The 23848-nt window shown below is 39.5% G+C and overlaps 1 protein-coding gene across 7 annotated transcripts in view; it reads left to right on the top strand.

Moving 5' to 3' along the window:
* Positions 1 to 23848, top strand: part of FLI1 (Fli-1 proto-oncogene, ETS transcription factor) — a 166920-nt gene that overhangs the window by 69173 nt on the left and 73899 nt on the right. For 6 of the 7 annotated variants that reach the window (XM_020963779.2, XM_020963778.2, XM_020963782.2 and 3 more), the window contains one exon: positions 19419 to 19627. The exons of the other annotated variant lie outside the window; for it this stretch is intronic. In XM_020963779.2, coding sequence (XP_020819438.1) covers positions 19419 to 19627 — 209 coding nt within the window. The remainder of the gene's footprint in view (positions 1 to 19418; positions 19628 to 23848) is intronic. 7 annotated transcript variants of the gene reach the window in all.

Genomic DNA, 23848 nt, shown 5'->3' with positions numbered 1-23848 from the left:
CCTTCTCCTTCTTCTTCTACATTTTAGATGGTCTGTGAATAATGTATCTAATTAAATTTCTGGCTATATGGCATCAGGGAAGTCCCTTATGGTATTGAAGGTCAAAGATATATTAACATTCCTGGTACGTCAACCCTCCTTCTAAGATCACTAAGATGATTGCATTCTACTTCTATGAATTGTTCCTGCCCTTTGATATAGTTATTAGTGTTTTCTTCATGTTTGTCCTGTGTCTTTGCTCTATAGCCAATAGAAGTAGCTCTAATAGGATGGGGTGGTGGGAAAGCTATTACTCCAAAATATAGTGAAATTTAATGCGTTTGTAAAATATGCATCTTGTTCTCTACATTTGTAGACACTATGGTTTTCAAAGCATTTTTGAATAATTATCTAATTGAATTTTTTACAGCAAGCCTATGAGATAACTCTGCCCAAGGCAGATACCATCATTCCCACTTTAGTGAAGTAGTCATTCAGACATAGAGGGGTTAAATGACTTCACCAGAATTAAAATGCTTAAGAAAAGTACTTCTTTTACTTGACTTGTTGACTTGTTGAGAAAATTTCTGCCCCACCCTCTTCAGAAAAGCAAAATGCAAAATGCATGTTATTTAAATAATAAGGATGTGCCTAAAAGGTACGCCCAGTGAACTATCTACTGAATATGGGCCTCTTAGACTTATTATAGGACAAATTGAGTGAAGCCATTCTTCTCTCAGGGAATCTTGGCTGCCTTTACTTCATAGATGTTCATGACTTCAGGCTTATTCCTGAAACTTCTGGTTAATAGCATGATATCCATGGTGAAGGAGACCTCTACCTCACCCTTCACCTAACACACACACCATAGGTTGACATCCTTATCCCTGCCCCACACACTCAGGTTCTACCTACATAGAGATTACTGAACTATCCAGATAGGCCATCTATAATGATTAAATTCAGTGAACATGTCCTGAGAAATAGCCTGTTTCCTGGACAACTAGAATAATTCTGAATTACTAGCTGAAGGCTAATTTTCACTCAGTTTGTCAGAGAGACAGATTCTTAGGGTCCTACTGCAGAGCAGACTTCAACTATATCATGGTCGATATATAACAGTAAACAATGAGATCAAGACTCTGTTTGTTGACTCCACTTTAATACAATTGAGTATATTGATTATATTTATAGCCTAGATCTTAGAGATATTACCATACATTCTTCTGGTCATGGAGAACAGTGTGATTTAAAACATCAATGTTTATTTGCATACTTGTGCTAACAGGTCAAAATAACTACCCAATACCAATAAAGAGCATTAAGAGTAGACCAAACCCTATTTCTTTTTTTCCTTCCCAGTATGTGAAAATGTATTCAAAATAATCCCATTTTTTTTAAAAAAAAATGTAACTTATGAAGAGGTGAGATATTTCTTTTTTTGAGATTCAAGAACTGAATTTAAGAAATTTTTTAAAAAATCCATATCCATCTTGATAGTATGGCAATTTTAAAATGTCTGAACCATAATACAAGGACTCAACTATTGGTAATAACCTTTTTAAAGATAGTTCTTTTAAAAATGGCTATTATCCAAATCATTTCCTCTAAAGTAAAAATTCCAAGCTCTACTATCAGCATACTGATTGTTCTCAGAACTTGGACCAAAGCTGACATCACTTTACCTCTTAATTTTTAGGCTATTCCAACATTAACTAGTTTTCTTGTGCATACAGTTTAAAGATGAATTTTTAGTTAGCCCTATTTCTTCCCTTGGAGTATTGCTGACATTTATGTAGTACTTTAAGAATTACAGAGTATTGTACACGCATTAACTCCTTTCAGCCTCAAAAAAAACTTGTGAGGTAGGCACCTTGAATATTTCTATCCCCATTTACAGGTGAAGAAACTGAAGCTCAGGGAACTTAAGTAAAGTTTTTCCCAAATAGTCACACAGCTAGTATCATAGGTGGAATTCAAACCCTGGTCTCTCTTGACTTAAAGCTGGATGATTTATTGAAGGAGTTGTTGAAGGAGGCACATTTTTTCTTTTTTTTTTTTTGCTGCTAGAGAGTTTTTATCTGGGCACTCACAATTATGCAAATCTCTATCCACACAAGGCTATTATGAGTTCAGGGTATGCTTTTTTTGTTCTTACCCAGAATCCTTTAAGATGATATGTGATGAGTGCCTATGGAGCTGAGGTTAAACCAGAAACCTTTCTTGGTTTGGGTTGGAAGAAGCAAGAAGACCACAAGGTTCCTTTGTTGACATTTGACTCCCACAATCTTCTCTGGGGGTGAATAGAATTGGCTTTGGAAATCCAGGTTCCCTTATCAGTTACCAAACCCATTGTGAATGCAATGGATTTCAACCTTGGAGAGAAGAGAGGCTGAAGAAGGAGAATGTAATCCGTTTTTACTTTGAGGATGGAACCTGAAGTAGATGTATAAAATATAAGGAATTGGAAAATGGAGGCTTGCAAAATTTCTTAGTAAACTGTTGGGCATGTCTTCAGACTCATCTCTCCATAGGCAAGTCAGTCCCTCATTTACCAACAATTCTTGGTGTAGCTGAGATCAAGCCTCCCTACCAGTGTATGAACCCATGACCTTGAGTTTTAAAGGCAAACATGCTTCCTATTGAGTTAGCCTCATACCTGCAGGAGCCTCCAAGATGAAAAACTAAATGCCCTTTGTAAAGTAACCAGATCAGTCCAAAGCCCCTGGGAACTTTCAGTGGTTTCAGCTGGGTTTTCCTGTTCAAATATCTTGCCTGAGATTGACAAAGAAAATATCTCCACGTAATCCTGCTGAGATGTTTTCATTGGAAGTCCAAGGCAGGACTTGTTCACAAAGTATCTGCTTTTTCTATAGGCTTATGCAGAGAGACAGGGCCTGCCACAGTGCCAGACGACTTGGGTTTGGCACTGAAGTCAAACAGGGACACTGGCCAACCCAGTGGGGCGGCCTCTTTGAGTGTCTCTGCCAACTGGGAGACCAGTTGGGGACCGGAGATGGAGTCCAAGCTTCAGGGAGATGATGGTGGGGGCCTCCTCAAAGAAAGATCAATGCCTGGCTTTCTTCTTCTCAGACCAGGATGCTTTGGCTCCTTTCTACCTCCCTTGTGGAAGGTATATCAAGAAGTAATGGGATCATAGGGAAAAATGGCTTAAATTAGAGAAATTCAGAAACTCTGGAGCTTAATCACAGACTATACAGTTTTAAAGCTGGAAAGGATGTCAACAAAAAGGGCTCGTCAGAGGACATTTGGTGAAACCACTTTGCAATGGCTTAGAATCCAGGATGTCAGCGTCTACAGGGACCTCAGAAATCACCTAGTCCAACACCATGAGTTTGAAGATAAGGAGGTCAGAGGAGTTGGTGACTTCCCCAGGGTCACATAGCTAGTTAGTGGCAGAGACAAGCTTAGAACTCTGTTTTCCTAACTTCTATTACAACGTTCTCTGCATCTGGATTTTGGATGGGCGAATACACTGGGTTGTAATTATCCTTCTCGGATTTCTGGTACAGCTACTATGTCCATATCACTGTGGTTGGTGTTATGGAGGAAACAAAGTACCTAATACACAATTCCTGCCTCCAAAGAAATTTTAATCTTGAAGGGGGAGACAAGACATCATCATCATCACCATCATCATCATCATCATCAAAAAAACTTACATTTATATAGTGCTTAAAAGTTTACAAAGTGCTTTCCTCACAAAAACCTTTGAAGTAAGTAATGTATTATCATCCCAATTTTACATGTGGAGACACTGAAGCTCAAAGTGGTTGAATGACCAGTCAAGTTTCACACAGCCAGTAATATTGGAGCCAAGATTCAAACCAAAAACCTTTAGCTTCAAGACTAGTGTTACTTTTGGGTGCAATCAGGTAACTCAATGGATATAATGCTAGGAGACCTGAGTTCCAATCCTACCTCAGATACTTACTAGCTGTGTGACCCTGGGCAAGTCTTCTCATCTGTAAAAGGAGAATAATACAAATGCCCATTTCCCAGAGTTGCCGTGAGGATAAAATGAGATAATATGTATAAAGTCCCTTGTAAACTTTAAAGTGCTGCATAAAATGCTAGTGGTCATCATCATCATCATTACTATGACATACTGCTTTTCAGAACAATTAAATTACATGAGATGTCAAAGAGCTGTATTATTAATTTAACATGGATGTGATTCAACAAACATTTATTAAGGAATTACTATGTTAAAGACATTGTGCTATACACTACATTAAATGATGAAGACATGGTACACATATTAAGTGTGAAAAATATTTAAGGGAGAGAGAAACCACTTAAAGGCTACAGTGTCCAGCCTTATTTAATGGCGAATGTGAGACAAAGAGTTGGTCCTCAAAGTATGTCTATGGGCAGAAAGCATGAGGATGTGTTTTCCAGATCTGAGAATAGCATGGACAAAAATCCTAGGGGTTCATTTCTGTTCTCTTAATCTGAAAGTTGAGGTTTCATGGTGATCATTGCAGAATTCTAGGGATTGCTTGGAAATTTATGTTGAAAATTTACCTACAGAAATGGAAGTATTGCTCATTTGCACAGGTGAGGGGAAAGTTGACATGTATGGTGACCAAAAGAAGAAAATGATTGAAGAGAAATTAATCAAATAATGGATAGAGAGGGAGGAAGGCAGAAGAAAGGAAAGGAAATAAGGGAAAGGAGGAGACTGAAGAATGGAAGGAGGGATACAGAACAGGAAATTGAGGAGAGGAGAAGAAAAGAAATAAAATTACTTAAACTGAGACAGACAACTAGGACTTAAGAAAGACTCTTGATGTACTCATGTATTTAAATACCTGCTATTTCTATATTTCCATCCCTGGAATAGTTCCAACTCGTGAAAAAAAAAAGTCTTGTATAACCTCTGATTATAAAAGTTATCCACCTAACATAGAAGGATTCATTCAGATAGGGTAGTTGAAAATACAATTTCTTCAAGACCACTATATCTAGGGTCAAGATGGGCCCATAATTTGTCTTGGAGAAATCATTGAACCCAGCCCTTAGGCCTGACTCGTGGAATGAGTTATCCATTAGAGATGGGGCAATGAATGGAACTTTGTTTTCCCCTCATCCCAGATCCCAGTGTTAAAAATAACCTGTTGTCTCACTGCTTCTACCCCTACTTATCTATTGAGTTTAAATGTCATTCAATATGGCTGTCCATGGACATGCCTGTGGCACAGCGGAATCTCCTATCCTGTGGGCAGGTGGAATCCACTTGCTCTCAGGCTGGCTTGGTTTCTGGAAGGCTATTCTATTGAAAGGGTGCTCCCTGGCTCACTGCTGGAATGATTGGATTGAAGGAGCCGCCCTGTGTATGTTTCCTCATGGGCTTCCTGTGATTATGAGGGCACGAGTTGCCATGGAAACTGTGTCAGAGGAGGAAATTGCCGGATAAGATCATTGCCTCTGAGAATAGGACCCAGAGTGGATGGGGATGGGAGAGCGGGGAGAATGGTCAGTGGTTTGGCTGTTCAAATTCAACCATGTAATGATCATTGGCCAGAGTAATGAGGATGGGAGGGTCAGGGAATGAGTGGAGAGCTCAGAAAGAATTTAACAAAGCTTAATCCAAAAATCTCAGAGGGATATTGATGGTACTGGAAGTTTCACTTTAGTGAAGCAGGCTCAGGTGACCAGGTTTTAGATTTAAGACAGGTTGGCCCATGAACAAACAAGCAATCAAAGCTCTAGCAGAAGTCTCTGCCTTTCATCATAACAGACCTGAGTAGATGAAACATTTCTAAGTTAGGTACCTCCTTCACCATCCTACTTCTACTTCCAAACTCCCTAGGTTGCCCTGAAAACCCACCTTTGCAGTTCAAGCCTTAATAATCTAAACACTCACCAGTCCTCACATAGCACCAATATGATGAGTATACTTACTTGGCAATCAATCACTTGACATGACAGAAGTATTAGCCAATCAGTTAATTATGAAAGAAAGAAACTGTATATCAGTATCTATAATCTATGTCTATCTAATCTATTTATATCTATGTGTAATCTATCTGTGTGTGTCTCTCTTTAAATCTATACTCTATGTCTGTACCTATATCTACTTCTATATCTAATCTATGCCTGTCTATATCTATATTTATATCTAATTGATAGCTATACATCTATGTCAACATCTGTCTATTTCTGTATCTAAACTATCTGTATGTCTATATCTATAGCCACACATATAGATGTGTATACACACATAGATGTGTACATCTACATATACAGGTCATTCTAAATGTTTTAGTGCAGTTTAAACTATTAAAACTGAAAACTGCATAGAAGACTTCTTGGAGACCCTGTGTAAATATGTATGTACACACACATATATCAATATATGTCTATCTATATGTATAATGTATGATATAATATATACATTTTTTGAGGAATTTAGGAAATGAAGACTGTCCTTTCAGTTTTGTTCTATTTACCTAAATTCTTCTCTTGCTGTTTCAAGGTTGTGAAGTCAGTGGCACGCACTTTATCAATTCCTTCTAACTTCCCAAGGGAGGTGAGAGGTTAGGCCAGGAACCAGGAGCCTGCGGCCTTGAGGACACATATGGCCCACTAGGTCCTCAAGTGTGGCCCTTTGACTGAATTCACAAAACCAATTCCCTTAATAAAAGGATAAGCAAAGCCACGATAGAACCTGAAGTTGGAGCCAGGAAACCTGGGCTGGGAGCCTGTTCCAACACTTGTTTAGGTGTGACATAGGGCAAGTCATTTCATCTCTTCGAGCCTCAGTTTCCTCATTTGTGAAATGAGATTCATAATATTTTCACTCCAAACCTAACAGGATTAGTTATAAACCTTACAGGACTCAATAAATTTGAGACGCTATTATAATTATGGCCTCCATTTTATGGAAAAGGAAACTGAAGCCACTAATCAATAAGCATTTATTTAACACTTTTTTGTGTACCAGGCAGTAGGCTAGGAGCTGGGATACAAAGAAGTAAAGCCACCCCTTCTTTCAAGGAGTTTATATGTACATGTAATATGTATATGTATATGTGTATATGCATGCATGTGTGTAGCTGCATACATGCATGCATGTATATTATATACTCATATATGAATACATACATACAATTATATATGAATATGTTTGTGAATTGAATATATTCTAATATATTATAATTAATAATATACATTGAAGTAACAAACAATGTATTATACACCATAATGTATAATATATAAATAAATATCACCATATTATTTATATGTTAATAGAACATATCATTAATATGATATTTAAATGATATATTCATATATGAATCTATTTTATATATTGTGTATGTGTGTGTGTGTGTGTGTGTGTGTGTGTGTGTGTATAGCATCTATAGATAGATAGACACAGCAATTTTGGTGGAAGACACCAGCAGCTTGATCCCCAAAGGTTTTGTACAGAAGATAACACTTGAATTGAACCTTGAAGGGCGCTACGGATTCTAAGAAGTAGAGTAGGAGGTGAGGACCGAATGCATGAGAGACAGCTGACACTGATATTTGAAATTCATTGTCCTCTCTTTTCTCCAGTGACACCTGGAGAAAATGTATGTGATAGAGCTTTGCCATTCTTCTTCCTCTTCCTTGTCCTCTTCTTCCTCCTCCTCCTGACACCTGGGTGGTACTGTGGATAAAGTGCCAGGCCTGGCGACAGGAAGATTTGAGTTCAAATTTGGCCTCAGACACTTACTAGCTCGGTGACCCTGGGCAAACTCCCTGACCACCATTTGCCTCAATTTCCCTCATTTGTAAATTGGAGACAATATTAGCAGGGTTGTTCTGAGGATCAAATGAGATAATAATTGTAAAGTGCTTGGCTAAATACCTGGCACATAGTAAGCACTATGTTAATGTTAGCTATTATATTTTTACCTCCACATTCCCTGGGAAAGAGGAGCTTGTAGAATGGTCTCAGCACTGTAAGAAAAGAGAAAGTGAAACACACTGTAAAGTTTCCCCCTCTGGGGGTTCAGGCTAACCTTTCAGCTCTTGCCTGTTAGTTTCCATATTCAGCTTCTCTTTATTTTTATTTTTTGTAAGTAAAGTCACTCTGTAGGAGGAGAATTCAACTTTGATCTTTAGAGATGCCCTTTAAATGTGGTTATGGTCAGAAAAGTGACTGTGAAAACTCAAAGTCAACAACCAAGGTAAATACCCACGGGAGACCTGGAGCAAAGCCTAATAGGAGACCTGTGATTAACAAAAGGGTTATAGCTCTGGATTCTGTTACAATGCATGTCTCTTTCCAGTTTTTATGGTGGTCTGAGACCCTCTTCTCTCAACTCATTCATGCTCTTTCCCTTAATTTATTAAACCCCATTAAATAAAGTACTTTCATCTGCAAGGAATTCTGATTGCATCTTCCAGGAACTCAGCCATCTGCCTCTCACAGGGTTATCCAATGCAGAAGCCCTCTCTGTGAGTTAAGGTTTAAGTGACCTGGGAAGAAAATGTTGAATTAATTGTGTTTAGAAATCAGTCAGGGGCTCTGGGCTCAATGATCGGCTTAGTTATATAGCCCCAGGTCAGCACCAAGAGGAAACAAAATTTTAAAAAATGATTATTCTCACCCACTGATCAAAATCTAACCAGCCTTTGTTTTAAAGCCTAGAAATAAATTGTACAATTTTCTCTAACTCATTTCCATTAATGTACTCTACCGCAGTCATATAGTGGGTGGAGGGGTGACCATGTGTTTTTGAAGACTATGCCAAGTTCTGATAGGTCTTTCCAGGCTGGAAAAAGGCTTTTGAGTAGAAATCTAGTGATGGATCATATATCTGTCATCCAAGGGCCAGGTTGTCCTGAAGGTGCTCTATAGCTAAATTATAGATAGGTTTCAGTCCGTGGCAATGGAGGGTGTACCCACCAGATCCTTGTTGTACTGATGAAGTATTTCTGAATCACAGAATCTCAGGGTTAGAAAGGATCTCATAGGTCATCTAATCCAGGGCTTCTTAAACTTTTTCCACTCACAACCCCTTTTCGCATTTTGGCAGACTTGACATTGCCTGGCCTGAGGGCCTACACAATGCAAAATGCACATGCTTTGTGTTCAGAACTGAGGCTGCAATGACGCCTGATGCAACATGAGCAAGTGCATTTAGGGATAGGGCTACTACATGTTTGATTTTAATTAATTTTTGGTCATTGTGCAGTCAGAAACTTTTCACTCTTGCCAAATTTTTCCCAGTTTAAGAAGCACTGGTCTAATCCAACCCCTATGTGAACAAATATCACCCCTACAATATCTTGAATAAGAAAGAATCCAGACTTTGCTTTAAGGCTTCTAGTTGAGATGTGTTACTGCCTCCTGAGTTGGTCTGTTCCACTTTTGGACCAGCATAATTGTCTGGATGTTTTTTTCCTTTCCTCAGACTTGAATTTATGTCTCTTTAGCTTCTACCCATTGTTCTTATCTCCATCCTCTGGGCCCAGGCAAAACAAATCAAATCCCTCTTTCAAGTGACAAACCTACAGTTACTTGAAGATGAGATGGCCATCACCTATACCTAAGTGTTTACTAAATATATCCAATTCTTTCATCCTGAATTTTAGGAATAGAGGTAATAAAAAGATATTTTGGGGTTCTGTCATCTCTAAATGTGATCCTTTGGAAATGAGCTTACTCATAGATGAGATTAAGTGGGAGATTGCAGTTCTGGTATAGATGAAGACCTCTGTTTCATCCTTTCTGTTTATATTGTCATCATCAAGGCTAAGGCCCTTGTTATTTCTTTCCTCAACTATTGCCGTAGCATCCAAACTAGTCTCCCTGTTTCTCACCCTTTCCTGCTCCAGTCTACCCTAAATGCTGTGGGTGTACCCAATTAATCTTTCTTATATATGCACCTACATATTTGCTTACACTACCCAAAAACCTTCAATGGTTCCCTATTGCTGGGGAACAATTCTAAAAGTACTTAGTGGGGCATGCAAGACCTTCCACCTAATTTTCTAGCCTCATCTCACACTACCCTCCCTTCTTGTACCTTGATCTACAACTGAACTAATCTATTTACTTTCCCTCAAATCCTATTCCACCATCTCCCCAAAACAGAAATACCGTCCTCCCCATCTGTGGCTATTGAAATCCTACCAACTTCTTAAAACTCCAGCTCAAATATTACCTTTTGCTTTTTCCTCCTGGACAAATATGACATTTGTCCCACCTATCTTCCACTTGTGCCTCTTTTATGATCTTTGTTTCTGAGGATGAAAATACCTCTCCTCCTTACCTCATAGAGGTAGCATGAGGTTAAGACAAGTTAACATATGTCAAAAGGCTTTGACAACTTATTTGTTGTTTAATCATTTTTCAGTCATGTCGGACTCTTCATAAACCCATTTGGGTTTTCTTGGCAGAGATATTGGAGTTGTTTGCCATTTCCTTCTCCAGCTCATTTTACAGATAAGGAACTAAGGTAAACAGGATTAAGTGACTTGCCCAGGGTCACACAGCTAGTAAGTGTGTGATGGCAAATTTGAACTCATGAAAATGAGTCTTCCTGATTCCAAGCTCCATGCTCTATCTACTGCAGGACCTAGCTGACTTTTGATAGCTTTTAGCATGATGTAAATTTAAGGTCATAGTTGAACAAATCACTTAGCCTTTATGGCTTCATTTTCCTCATCTGTAAATAAACAAATTGAATGAACTAATGAGCTCTAGTAACCTCTTTATATTTATTTATATGCATGCCATAGCACAGTGCCTGGCACACAATAGATGCTTAATCAATGCTAATTGACTGACATCCTTTATACTAGACTACAAACTCCTTCAGATCAGGGTGTGCTCTTATCTCCCTCAGCACCTAGCACAGTGTTTTCTTGGCCCATAGCAGTGGCTCAAGGAGCCAGTGAAATTGAACCACAAAGCCCTTATAACTCAATAGTTCCACAAGACAGGACCTAGCTCAGTGACTTGCACATGGCAGGTGCTAAATATATATATATATATATATGTATATATATATATATATATACATATATATATATACATACATATATGTGTATATATATGTATATACATATATATACATATATACATATATATGTATATATATCTGCTCATTGACTGATATTTTCTACCTTCTTTCTTGCTTACCTCGCTAAATAGGTAAGAAAAAAGAAAAGATAAATAGGTATATCTTGTGTATTTCCCATCCTCTCACTTCTCCCACCTGCCCTCTGCCGGAGATATTAATGAGCAGGTAAATGGACATATAGCTACCTGCAGAAGAGGGGAAACTAAGCAGCATCTGTAATTCCTACAATAGATCATTCCTTCTGGATAATTGAGGGCTCAATGAAGCGTTGGGTCTATTGTCTCAGCTCTATTCTATACTCCTTAGCCCTCTCCTGTCATGAAAACAAAAACAACAGCAAAAATCTCCCAACAAACAAAAAGCCCACATCTCTAGGCTTATCTTTGGCTAAAGAATTTGCTTGTTTCCCGAGACCTAGGCTTAAGGGCAGGCAGTTCCTCCCTAAAGACTTGCATACATATGACAGCACTTCTCAGGAGCTTCATGTCATCACTTAAGGAATGTGATAAAAGCCAAAACCAGTGTGCTCCCTGGGGCAATCTTGTTAAAGTATGAACCAGATCTTTAGATTCAAGACCCAAGGTCTTATCAAGCCAGGCTCCAGCATCAGGAAGGAACAGTGAATAGGTTTCATTGGCTCTTGGTCTGGTGACCTCGGCCACCTTGACCTCCAGCAAAGCCTGTCAAGCACCAATTTTCTTTTCTCATAAAACTTCAAGGCTGGTGAGAATGATGGAGCAGTGTAGATGAATGGACCTTTCCTATGGGAAATGCAATATCGCTCCTTTTCTGAGATATTCCCTATGCAGGAATTCAAAACTCTGCCCTCATTGAGAGGGTATATGTGCTCTAAAAGGGTAGATTTTGGACATACTTCCTTTTCTCCTTACCCATCCCCCCATGATTATGGTTGCCTTTCCAATTCTTTAACTAAGTGGAAGATTCAATCACTTTTCATGAGAATACGTAGATATTCTTGTGGATTGCCCACAAGACTACTTTCCCTGCCATAATCCAGCAAATTAAAAAACATATCATTGGAAGGGAATTTAGAAGTCATACAATCTATGTGGAATAAGTATGTTGTAATGGAAAGAGTGCTTGACTTGGAGTCTGGAAGCTGTGGGTTCCAATCCCATCTATGATATCAGCTGTGAGACCGTGGACAAATCACTTAACTTTTCTAAGCCTCAGACAGCTCACTATATGCTCTAGATGGTGCCATCAAAATAACAGCCTAACTTTCCACCTCTCCCCATAGGAATCCCCTCTGCAACATTCCAAGAAAAAGTCATCTAGTTTGTGTTTCAATAGTCATAGTGACATGGAGCTTGCTAGCTAGCAAAGCAGTCCATTCCACTTTGGAGCAGAACCAGTTGTTATACATAGAATTTTAGTCAGTATTTGTCTCTCTGTAACTTGTAGTCATTGGCTAATCTAATCCCTCTCCCAAACAGATGACAACCCTCCAGATACTTGAAGATTCAGTTGCAATGTTAAGCAAACATTTATAAAGTGTATACTATGTGCAAGGAACTGTACTACTTGGGAAATGGAGAGGAGTCAGTAATGGAGCACTCCATAACCCACTATGGCATTCCATCTTGTTACTTACTTATGGTACATGGCTGGTCTACCCCACCCTCTAGTCAGACACGTCTTTGATGCAGTTCTTTAAGTAAGTAGCTCTTGGTAAGCTGCACTAATTTATATCCACCACACATCTGCTCGTTGTCCTTTGAGTTACATGTAATTTTGAATCTTCTGAGATAGAGGTATCCCATGATTCACTATATGATGTGTAATGTGGCAGCTAACATTTACATAATACTTTAAGGTTTTATAAAGAGCTTTGCAGATATTTTCTCTTCTGATACCCTGTGCAGTAGGTACTATAACTGCTGCAACTACTGTACTATACCTCGCTAGCTTTTATATAACACTAAAGTTTGCAAAACATTTTACAAATACTATCTCATTTTGTCTTTACAAACAGCTCTGGAAAGTAGGTGCTATTCTTTTTTTTTAAGGCAATTGGGGTTACGTGACTTGCCCACACAGCTAGTAAGTGTTAAGTGTTTGGTCTGAGGTCACATTTGAACTCAGGTCCTCCTGACTTCAAGTAGGTGCTATTATTACTCTCATTTTACAGATGAGGAAACTAAGGCAGTCAGAGGTTAAGTAACTTGCCCAGGGCTATAGAACTAGTAAGTATCTGAAGTAGGATTTGAATTCTTGTCTTCCTGACTCTTAGTTCTGTACTCTAGCTGGTAAAACTGAAACTGAGAGAGGTTGAGTGATTTCCCCAAGGTCACACCATTAATAAGTGTCTGAGGCAGAATTCAAACTCAGGTCTTCCTAACTCTAAGTCTGACTCTTTATATACTATACCACCTAGCTGCCTAGGATAACAGTGATGCTAAAGAGATGGTCTTTTGTGGCAGCAAACAATTTGGGATCAGAGAAGGTTTGCATAATTTCTCAAAGGTGAGCCTCCACAGCATGGTATGGCACAAAGAGTGCTAGATTTGGACTCAGAGGATCTGGATTTAAATTCTTGCTCTGTCACTTACTAGCTATGTGACCTTGGTCAAGTCACTTAACCCTGTTTACCTCAGTTCCTCATCTGTAAAAGAAGTTAGAGAAGGAAATGGCAAACCTCTCCAGTATCTCTGCCAAGAAAACAACAAATGGGGTCACAAAGAGTTAGATATGACTGAACAACAAAAAGCACCTATGTAAATATTATTATTATATTCATTAAGATTTCCAGTGTGAATTGTTAGATCAACTTCTATGCATTACTGTGGATTTAACTGAGGAAGTTTTGTAGTATTTTAGATATAATGCAACTTGCATAGTATCGTCTGATATCAAGAGAACTTTACCATCCCCAGAAAATCCTTTTATTTAAACCCTTGCACAACTCTGGTGGACTCTCTTGGTGAATTATCTCTCTGTTTTAAAATCAATTGATGTTAGTATTTGTGAATCATTGAAAATAAATTAACTCCATAGTCATACCTGTCATGAGGTCTTGTTTAGTGTTGGTTTTGTAGAAGGTACCTCATTTGAGAAGTTTCAGGACTGAATTTTGTCCTCCTAAATCAAATGCTTTACAAAAAAATCAATAAACCATATGGACAGCAGATCTTAAGTTTTCTGTACTTCTTAGTCAAATGTGGACTGATAGAAAATGGTCTATAAAAGTCTGTTCTATTCTTATGTTTATATCAAAGAGACATACTTGATATCTGCATATACCATTCTCATAAAGATTCTATAGAGGCAATATGGATCAATAGCCAATACCATCTCAGTTAACCTTTTTCTTTGAGAGGAAGCGAACAATCTATGATCTTTCCCATTATTTGTAAAGTCTTCCATCTTTAAGATATTTTGAAAATTAATCCCTGAGGACAGGTTGGTTTGGAGCAACTATATGTCATTGAGTACCAAGGAATTTATTGATTTAGTTTGGAGGACCTTGTCGAAGTCCTTCATTAAATGGTCTTTCCTTAATCCTTTGCTATAGATATCAGCACATAAGCTGCAATTATCTTTGTGGTATTTTCTCAGTTTGTGCTCATCATAAGCCCTGCAAGGGGAATTCACAACATAAGTCATGAAATCATGCTTTTTTTTTGCTTTTTGTCATATAATGAAATCAACTTAATTCCTTTATTCACCTCTCTAAGAAGGGTCTGAAATCTGTCCTCTTTATTGGCAACATTTTCGTGCCTATTATGTTATTTATATTGAAAATGGCAAGATGGAAATGATTCAGTTCCACCAGTAGTGTATCAACCTTTTAATCACAGGACAAAGATTAAGAATGCTAACAGGTAAATTAGTTTTTTGTAGGTGGTTTGCCACAATCATTGTAGAGGTGGAAAAGGGTTCATAGGAGGTAGGTATATTTTGCATTTTTTGATCCATTTCATTGATTATTATGATCACTGAAATTAATCTCACTCGAGTCAACATTTTGGTGTTGAGCCTATATATACTTTTGTGGACTTTGGCAACAGGCATGATTTGTTTCCAAGACAATTTTGGTAAAAGCTTTTCATTTTGGTAGAGCCTATCAGAGCTTTGACCTCTCTCCCCTCCTCCCCCCCCCATCACCCCCATTATAGTCTCCAAGAGCCCAGGATTACCTCCATGCCACCTTGAAGTATTGGGACAGGGCTATTGTAGGAAAAGTTGTCATGCATAGTTCCCCCTAACATGACAGGTAGAGCTGATTACAGTATTCCAGATGTGTTCTGAATATTACAGAGTACAGCAGAACTGTGAATTCCTTTGCTCCTGATGCTGTACTTCTATTAATGCAGCCTAATGTCACATAACTTATTTTTGGTAATCATGCCATGCATATAGGAATTGCACTCCTCTAGTCTTTTTTATAAGATTTGCATTCTAGCCATGTCCATCATGTACTTGTACAATTGAGTTTTTTTAACCTGCGGACAGGATGTTACATTTATCTCTCTTAAATTTATTCTTGTTAGTTTCAGCCCATTCATCCAGTCTATACAAAGATAAGCTTTCTGTCTTCTCTTCTCCATCTGTTGCATGTACAGCCAATTAATATTAATGTTAACAGAAAAGGGGGAGAGTAATTGGGACCCTGTTTAAAAATACCCTAAACTAGTAATGAGGATGCATTTAAAAATCAAAAAATTTGTTTAGTGCTTGTGGACATTTATTCATTCAATAGCCATGCAGTGAACAGCTTTTGTGTTCACAGCACCTGAATAAGTGTCATCCCTTAGGCACTTTTGAATTCTCTACCATTTGGTTTCCTCTTTGCTGATCTGCTACCATGTTGGAACAGTGTTAGTATAACAAAGAGGAATATAGAAGGGTAGAATTAGCATTAGAGTTCATCTTCTGAACTCCAATCTGGTGATCTTTCCATCCTCCTTTATAAATGTGTGGAGTTCTTAACAGAAATAGGGACATTTGGAAGAAAAGTGAGTTATTTTGTTAAGAGATAATGGGTTCTGTTTTGGATTTGCTGTTTAGATTCCTAAAGGACACCTAACTGGAAATGTCCAAGGGGTATTTGGTGATGTAGCTCAAGAGAGAATTAAGGATTAGATAGAGATAGGTGGACAGAGATAGATAGATGGATGATAGATAGATTGATAGATAGATAGATAGATAGATAGATAGATAGATAGATAGATAGATAGATTACAATAATTCAGGCATGAGTGGGAATTGAGAGGAAGGGACAGTTTACAAGAGACTTGCTGTGTTTCAGTCAAATTCTAAGTATATTCTTGCCACAGTAGTTTGACCACTGAAAATAGCACATAAATTAGGGTCTCTTTGTCTCTGTCCAAAATCAGTGAATTTTCATATGTAGTCTTTCTTTCTCTTTCTTATATGATATACAATAATATCATGTATGATATGAAGTGTATAAACTGAATGTTCCTTTCCCATAGATGACAACCAGCTTTTAATATCTTGAATTGAAGGAGTTGTTATGCAAGTTCATCTTTATAATGGTCAAAAAAAACCCCATTTATAATGATGTGCAACACTATAAAACCAGAATTACATCGAACCAATTCTTTTTGTCTGGGAGCCTACAATCTGTCAAACATACTGAGAAGGAATAATAAGCCTAGGGCATATAACAAAGGCATTGCATCACACTCATGTTAGAATAAAGTTTAATTTGTAGGGAAGTGGCCATAGTACTTTTCATCCAGGATCAAGGGAACTACAGCTCTCCACAGAACAAACCTTAAGGGCATCGGGTGGAAAACAAGAGTAGGACATTTTGGATCCAGAAACTAGAGACATTCACTCAGTTGGGGACAGTGAACCTTCTGGGTGTTGTGGTGATAACTTTGGAAGTTCAACCTTAAACCCTTCACCCTTTGCCTTATCTATAACATCCAAGCCTTTTTGGTCCAGAAGCAGACTTCCTGGTGTGATTTCCTGTACTTCCTGCCTTGGTCCCAGCCGGAAACAACACAAGAACAGCCTTCCTGTTGGAAACAAGGATGCCGTGCTGGCATTAAGTACAGCACTGTGAGTGAGGTCAGCAGAGAGAGAGTGGAACAGAATTTGTAATCTGTTTTTTTGGGGGAGGAAGATATTCAAAGAAAGGGGATGAGTGAAATGAGGGTCATAGAACAAATTCAGAACTAAGAGGTCCTTTGATGTTCTTTATCTGTAGCCATACATACTGTCCTTTTTTAGTTTGTTACATAATGGGGGGAAACTACCATCAGTCGGTGAATGGACAGAGAATGATTATTAATGGTGGCCTAAGAAAATATACATTTTATGAATAAAAATTAATAGATGATAATAATGCCCAGTATTTATATAGCATTTAAGGTTTAAGAAGTACTTTATGTATATTATTTTATTCAATTTTCATAACAATCCAGTGAAGCAGGTACTACAGGTATCATCTTTCCCATTTTATGGATGAGGAAACTGAGACTCAGAGAGGCTTCAGTGATTTGGCCAGTGCTACACAGATAGTAAGTGTTAGAAGATGGATGAGGGCTTCTTTTCCTTATTTTGAAGGGAGTCTAAACTCACCTCTGGGGGATTACAAGGGCAAAGGGGTAATAAACACATACAAATCCCATTATCTTTTCTTTTTAAAAATAGCTTTATTGATGCTTTGTTTTTCCACTACAAACATTTACAGATTATCCCCTGCCCCACTCCATGAGAGATTTCTTGTTAACAAAGTAAAACAATTAAGCAAAACTAACAATATGGTGACCTTATTTGAACATGCAAGCAACATTCCACATCTGTAGCACCCCCACCATGTTTCTTTAAAAAAAAAAATCTATTTCTCTTCCTCCCACTTCCATCCCATTAAAAAAAAAAAAAGAAAAAAATTTCTTGTAACAAATAAATTCTCTAAATGGCTATATACAAAACCAGCTATGTATATCATTCTGCACCCTAAGTCCATCACCTCTTTGTCAGTAGCATATTTCATCATCAGTCCTCTGGAATCACGGATTGGATGGTCCCGGTATTGATAGTGTTTCATACTATTCAAGTTGTTTGGTTTCAAATTTGGTTGTCCTTACAGTATTGTTTTTATATAAATTATACTCTTGATTCTGCTCATTTCATTCTTCTTTGCCTTATGAAATGTCCTCAAAATTGTTCACTTTTTAGAATACTATCTTCTAATCTGTGGCATTTCTTTTTGTCATATAACCTGTTGCCTCTGATGGACATCACCCTAATGAATACTGGGAGAATCTCATATAGTAGCAGTGATAGTGATGGTTGTGATACTTGTCAAAACATAGAAAAGATAACCCTATAGATTTCTGTGGCAAAATCAGAAGTCAGCATTTATATCATAGCATATGTAAATAATTATCTCACAACAACCTGTGAGGTAGATAGTATTTGAATTATCTCTATTTTATACACAAAGAAATGAACTCCCTAGAAAGTCAACTGAGTTACCCCTGGTCACAGAGCTAGTAATAGAACGATTTGTTCTATACAACTTGGAATCAGTCAAAAGGCGGCAACCAAGGACCTAGAAGGCTGCATGGGGCCTCAAGGCACAGGTTCCCCACCCCTGACTAACGCCCTTGTTTTATATGTGGAGACCTGAGACTGAGACACTAATTGATTTGTTTGAAGTAACACAGATAGTTTGTGGCAGGCCCTGGATTCAGATCCAGGTCCTCTGACTCCAAATCTAGCACCTTTTCCACTGTACCAAACTATTTCTCTAAAATTCAGAGGCCCACAGAGGTTAAATGACTTGTCCAAGGTGACATAGGGAGTAAGGAGCAAAACTGAAAATTGAATTGAGGTCTTCTGACTCCAAGTCAAACATTCTTCCTGCAATGCCTGCTCCGATTCCAGGGACCATTTCATTTCTTGTGTCACCAACACCCAGATAAAGCCATCTCTCTGCTGCCTCTCTCCCACATCTCTCCTTTGCTCCTGTGGTAGCCTCCATCCCTACCCTCCATCCCAAACTGACCGGAAAGCTACAGCATAAAAATGATGCTCTCTAGATAAATTAACAAATGTCTGGACCACAGGGAGGATGGTACCCTTCCCCACCCTCACTCCCCTCTTTGTCCATAGCCACCGAAAAAAGAACCCAACGTGTTTGCATAAGGATTAATGTGGCCTAGGACCTGTGATTCAACCTGCACTTCCCCCAGAGGGGACTTTCGGGTGAAGAGAGCCCCAGGGCATCTGCCGAGTGGCTGCCAGCTCAAACAGAGAATGCAAAAGCCACCTCATCGCTGATTGACTAGTGACACTGACAAACTTTCTCTCTCCCCTCTCATGGTCTTCCAGGAGGCTCTGTCGGTGGTGAGCGACGACCAATCCCTCTTTGACTCCACATTTGGAGCAGCTCATCTCCCCAAGAACGACATGACCGCCTCTGGCAACCCTGACTATGGCCAGCCCCACAAAATCAACCCCCTCCCGCCTCAGCAGGAGTGGATCAACCAGCCCGTGAGGGTCAATGTTAAGAGGGAATATGACCACATGAATGGATCCAGGTAGGACAGCGTGGACTGCAGCTGCTGATGGTCCCAGCTGATGGGCTGGGAGAGAGAATTCAGGGAGTGCAGGGTCTCAGAACCTGATGGTGGAGGGAGGGGGGAGAAGAGAGGGAGGGACCAAAAGTAGGAATGTGTGTTCGCCAGATGTTCTTCTGCCGAGGCATAAGGCCTCATTATTCACTTATGGTTTCTGTGGCAGGCAGGGCTCCAGTGCTAGGCAATTGGAAGTCTGGGTCAGTCCACAAAAGGCTGCTAAGATGAGGGGGCCAGCCCAGGGCACTGTGGGACTAGAGTCTGATGGTGCACTTGAAGGGGGTTCCTGCCATGTCTGGCTGGGCATGGGAGAGCTGCCAGCCTTCAAAAGCTCTGCCTTATGTAAGAGTCTGCTCTTAGGACCATTAAATCAACAACTATTTATTAAGCATCTGCTACATGCCAAGCCCTGTGCTAGGCCCTGGGGATACAAAGATGGTGAATGAAATAATCCCTACTTGCAAGGAGCTGATATTCACTGAGCAAACAGTCACCAAACACTTATGTGAAGTCAAGTCAACATGAATTTAAGTGCCTGTTATATTCCAGGCATTTACTTATATGCAGGCCACTGTGCTAGGTAGGCTCTGTGGTGAAAGAGAGAGAGAGAGAGAGAGAGAGAGAGAGAGAGAGAGAGAGAAGAGAGAGGAGAGAGAGAGAGAGAGAAGAGAGGGAGGGAGGAAGGAAAGAGGGAAAGGAAGAAGGAAGGAAGGAAAGAAGGAAGGAAGGAAGGAAGGAAGGAAGGAAGGAAGGAAGGAAGGAAGGAAGGAAGGCAGGAAGGAAGGCAGGAAGGAGGGAAGGAAAGAGGGAGGGAATAAGACATGTTCAGAGCCCTCAACAAATGTCCACTCTAATACCAGGTATAAAGCAGAGACATTAGATAGCCATAATACTACACAGATGGGTTATAATAATGGCACAAATAAAATTATATAGGAGTTGAGCAAAAAGACTTCATGAAGGAGGTGATATTTGTAGATGGCCTTTAAGGTTTTATAGGATTTTGACTAGGGAAGTAGGCAGGTCGCTTAAGATAGAAGGTATGGCATGAGTAAAGTATAGGAGAAGGAAACTTCAAGGTGTATTGAAAGAATGAGATGTAGTCTATTTTGGACTGGAACATAATTACATGTACGGGAATAGTGGGAGATAAGAGCTAGATTAGGTAGACTGGAAGCAAATCCTGAGAGGCTTGTACAGATTGAATGACAGACTAAGGAGTCTGAGCTTTATTTAATAAGCAATGGGGAGTCTCAGGGAGGGGAGAAAGGGTGAGAATTTGGAACTAAAAATTTAAGAAAAAAAACAAATATTAAAAATTGGTTTTACATGTAATTAGGAAAAATAAAATGCTTATTATTAAAAAAGCAATGGGGAGCCACTGAAGGCTTTAGAGAACAGTAGTAACATAATCAGAGCAGTGCTTTAAAAAAATTAGTGCAGGGTAGATTGGAGAAAGAGAGCTTAGGATCAGGGAGACTTAGTTGTTAGGAGATTATATGAATAGTCCAGACAAGAAGTAAGGAAGACTGGAACTAAGGTATTAGCAGTCAAAGAGAAAAGGAGAAGAGAGGACCCTCAGGCAGACAAATAAGACATGGTAACTGATGAGATGTAGAGAGAGAAGAAGAGAAGGAAGAGTCAAAGATGACTAAAAGGCGTTCAGGTGGCCATTGTGACATTATTCACGGAAAGTGAGGAAAGGAGGATGAGTTGGCTTGGGAGGGAAGGAGATGAGTTTGGTTTCAGATGTGTTGAGTTGAAGATACCAGCAAAGAACCCAGGTGGAAATATCTAGCCTAATATTTCTGAAAAGATAAGGCTTTTGGTCATGGCAGGCCAAGGCTGGAGTTATAAACTTGAGACACACCTGTATAGAGATGCAAGAAAGTTGAAGGGGGGAATGTAACAACAAAGGAAGAGAGTGATAGTGTAGATAGCCAAGCCAGAGCCACCACCTCCTTCTCAAGACCTGCATGTGGGAACCCCTAACTTTACCACATTTCAATCCCACTAACCAAAATCAGACAGTGCCTGGGATCTCAGCCACCTTCTCAGGCTTTGGGGCATTACAGCAGCTCAGAGCCTCAGAACTCAGGCTCCGTCTGTCTCTCTGTCTGTCTCTGCCTCTAGTTCTGTTTCTCTCTGTCTCTGTCTCTGGCTGTCTATTTCTCTTTCTTTCTGTCTCTCTGTCTCTGGTCTCTCTCTATCTCTGCCTCTCTCGTCCTGATAATAACCAATATTTGCATCATACATTAAAGTTTACAAAATTTCATCTTCATGGAAGCCTCATAATAACACTGTGAAGTAGGTTCTGCAGATAATATTATTATCCTCACTTTACACGTGGGAAAACTGATGCTCAGAGACAGTGAGTGTTTAGACCAGGGAGTTTTAATCCTTTTAATAAAAGGATTTGTTCTGTAAAATTTGGATTCAGTCAAAAGGCTGCACTTCAGGATCTAGAAGGCCTCAAGGCTGCAGGTTGACCACCCCTGGTTTACACTAGGGTCACATAACTACTACACGTTGGAGGATTTGAACCTGAGTTTTCCTAACTCCAGGTTTGACTCTCCACCAAACTGGCTCTTTTTAAATTCCCCCGCTTTTTTCTCCCTTCCCCCTCCCCCATCCTACAGCTGGCTACCATTAGACACAAATAGGTGTGAAATCATTCTAAGCGTACTTCTCTTTATCTAAGCGTACTATCTGTTTCTCTGATTCTTAAGGTGGCATCTGCCTATCCATATCGTTCTATACCCTAAGCTCATGACTAAGATTCAGGAACATTGTGACGAGGGCAACCCAGCCCTCTACAATGATAGTCCAGTCACTGGTGTACGATGTCCTTTGGTTTGGTTTGGTTTTTGAAGCTGGGGCTCCCTATCGCACCTAGGCTGGGAATGCAGTAGCCAACTCATGGGTCTCTTTCTGCTACTGATCAGCACTGAAGCTTTAACCTAGTCTGTTTCCAACTTGGGCCACTTTGGCTTTCCTTAGCCTGGTGGTACCCCCTGATCCTGGGGGCTCACATGCTATCCTTTGTATCCCCAGAGATGGAAATTTTATCATTAATATTATTATTATTATTAGCTGATTTTTTTTGTACTACCAAAAAAATCTGTGCTCAGAGATGATGATTACAACAGTCTCTCATATTTTTCTAAAACATTTACATTCGTTATTACATTTTAGTCTCACAGTGACCCTGTGACTTGGGGAGGGTAAGATGTTCTCCTGTTCAAAGTAACATGGATGGTGACCAAGGGAGCTAGGACAAGGACCGAGTTTGCAGACTACCCAATGGGGAAAGGGGAAGGGAAGGGAATAAGCATTTATTAAGCACCTACTATGTGCCAAGAGCTATGCTAAATACTTTACAAATATTATCACATCCAATCCCCGCAACAATCCTGTGAGGTACATTCTATTATTATCCCCATTTTACAGATAAGGAAACTGAGACAAACAGCGGTTAAGTGACTTGCCCAGGGTCACATAACTAGTATGTGTCTGAGACTGGATGTGGACTCAGGTCTTCTTGACTCTAGGCCTGGTGATCTATCCCCTGAGCCACCAGCTGCCTCAATCAGACAGACACTGAACTACAGAATCTGTTTTTATGCAGGTTCAGATTGACTCACAATGGGATTTGTGAGGAAATGTTTTCTTCTTATTCTCCCTAAGGAGTGTCAGGCACTTAGATCTTCTAGTCACAGGCAGAGAGGGGCCCCATAAGAATCACCTTTCAAACCTTAGTTCTGCAACCCAACTAGCTCCCTGGTAAATGTTGTAGTCAACCTAGGAAGCTGCAGACGTAACAAGGATTGGGCTGCCCTCTAAGGATGGGCCAGTGAGCCTGGCATTGGTTGGACAGTAAGTCACAAGCAGCATCAGAATGACTGATGTAGTCATACAGATCTGACCCTTTTGGGAGAAATGGAAGAAACATACTAGACCCTACCGGCCACAAAGTAGGCCAGCTGTTACTGATGCCGAATGAATCTTCTTCACTTATGTACATCTTGTAGTGCCAAGATTTAGAGTCCGAAGGCCTGGGTTCAAAGCCTAGCCGAGCCATTTACTAACTGTCTAATGAATGATACTGAGAAAGTCAGTTGGTCTCTCTAGACTTCTCAATGTTTCGGGTCTGTAAAATGAAGGTATGAGACTAGGTGACTTCTG

The sequence above is a fragment of the Phascolarctos cinereus genome, unplaced genomic scaffold (genome assembly GCF_003287225.1).
Source record: "Phascolarctos cinereus isolate Bilbo 61053 unplaced genomic scaffold, phaCin_HiC Scaffold_726;HRSCAF=1367, whole genome shotgun sequence".
Taxonomy (NCBI): domain Eukaryota; kingdom Metazoa; phylum Chordata; class Mammalia; order Diprotodontia; family Phascolarctidae; genus Phascolarctos; species Phascolarctos cinereus.
This window is presented reverse-complemented; position numbering and strand designations above follow the sequence as displayed.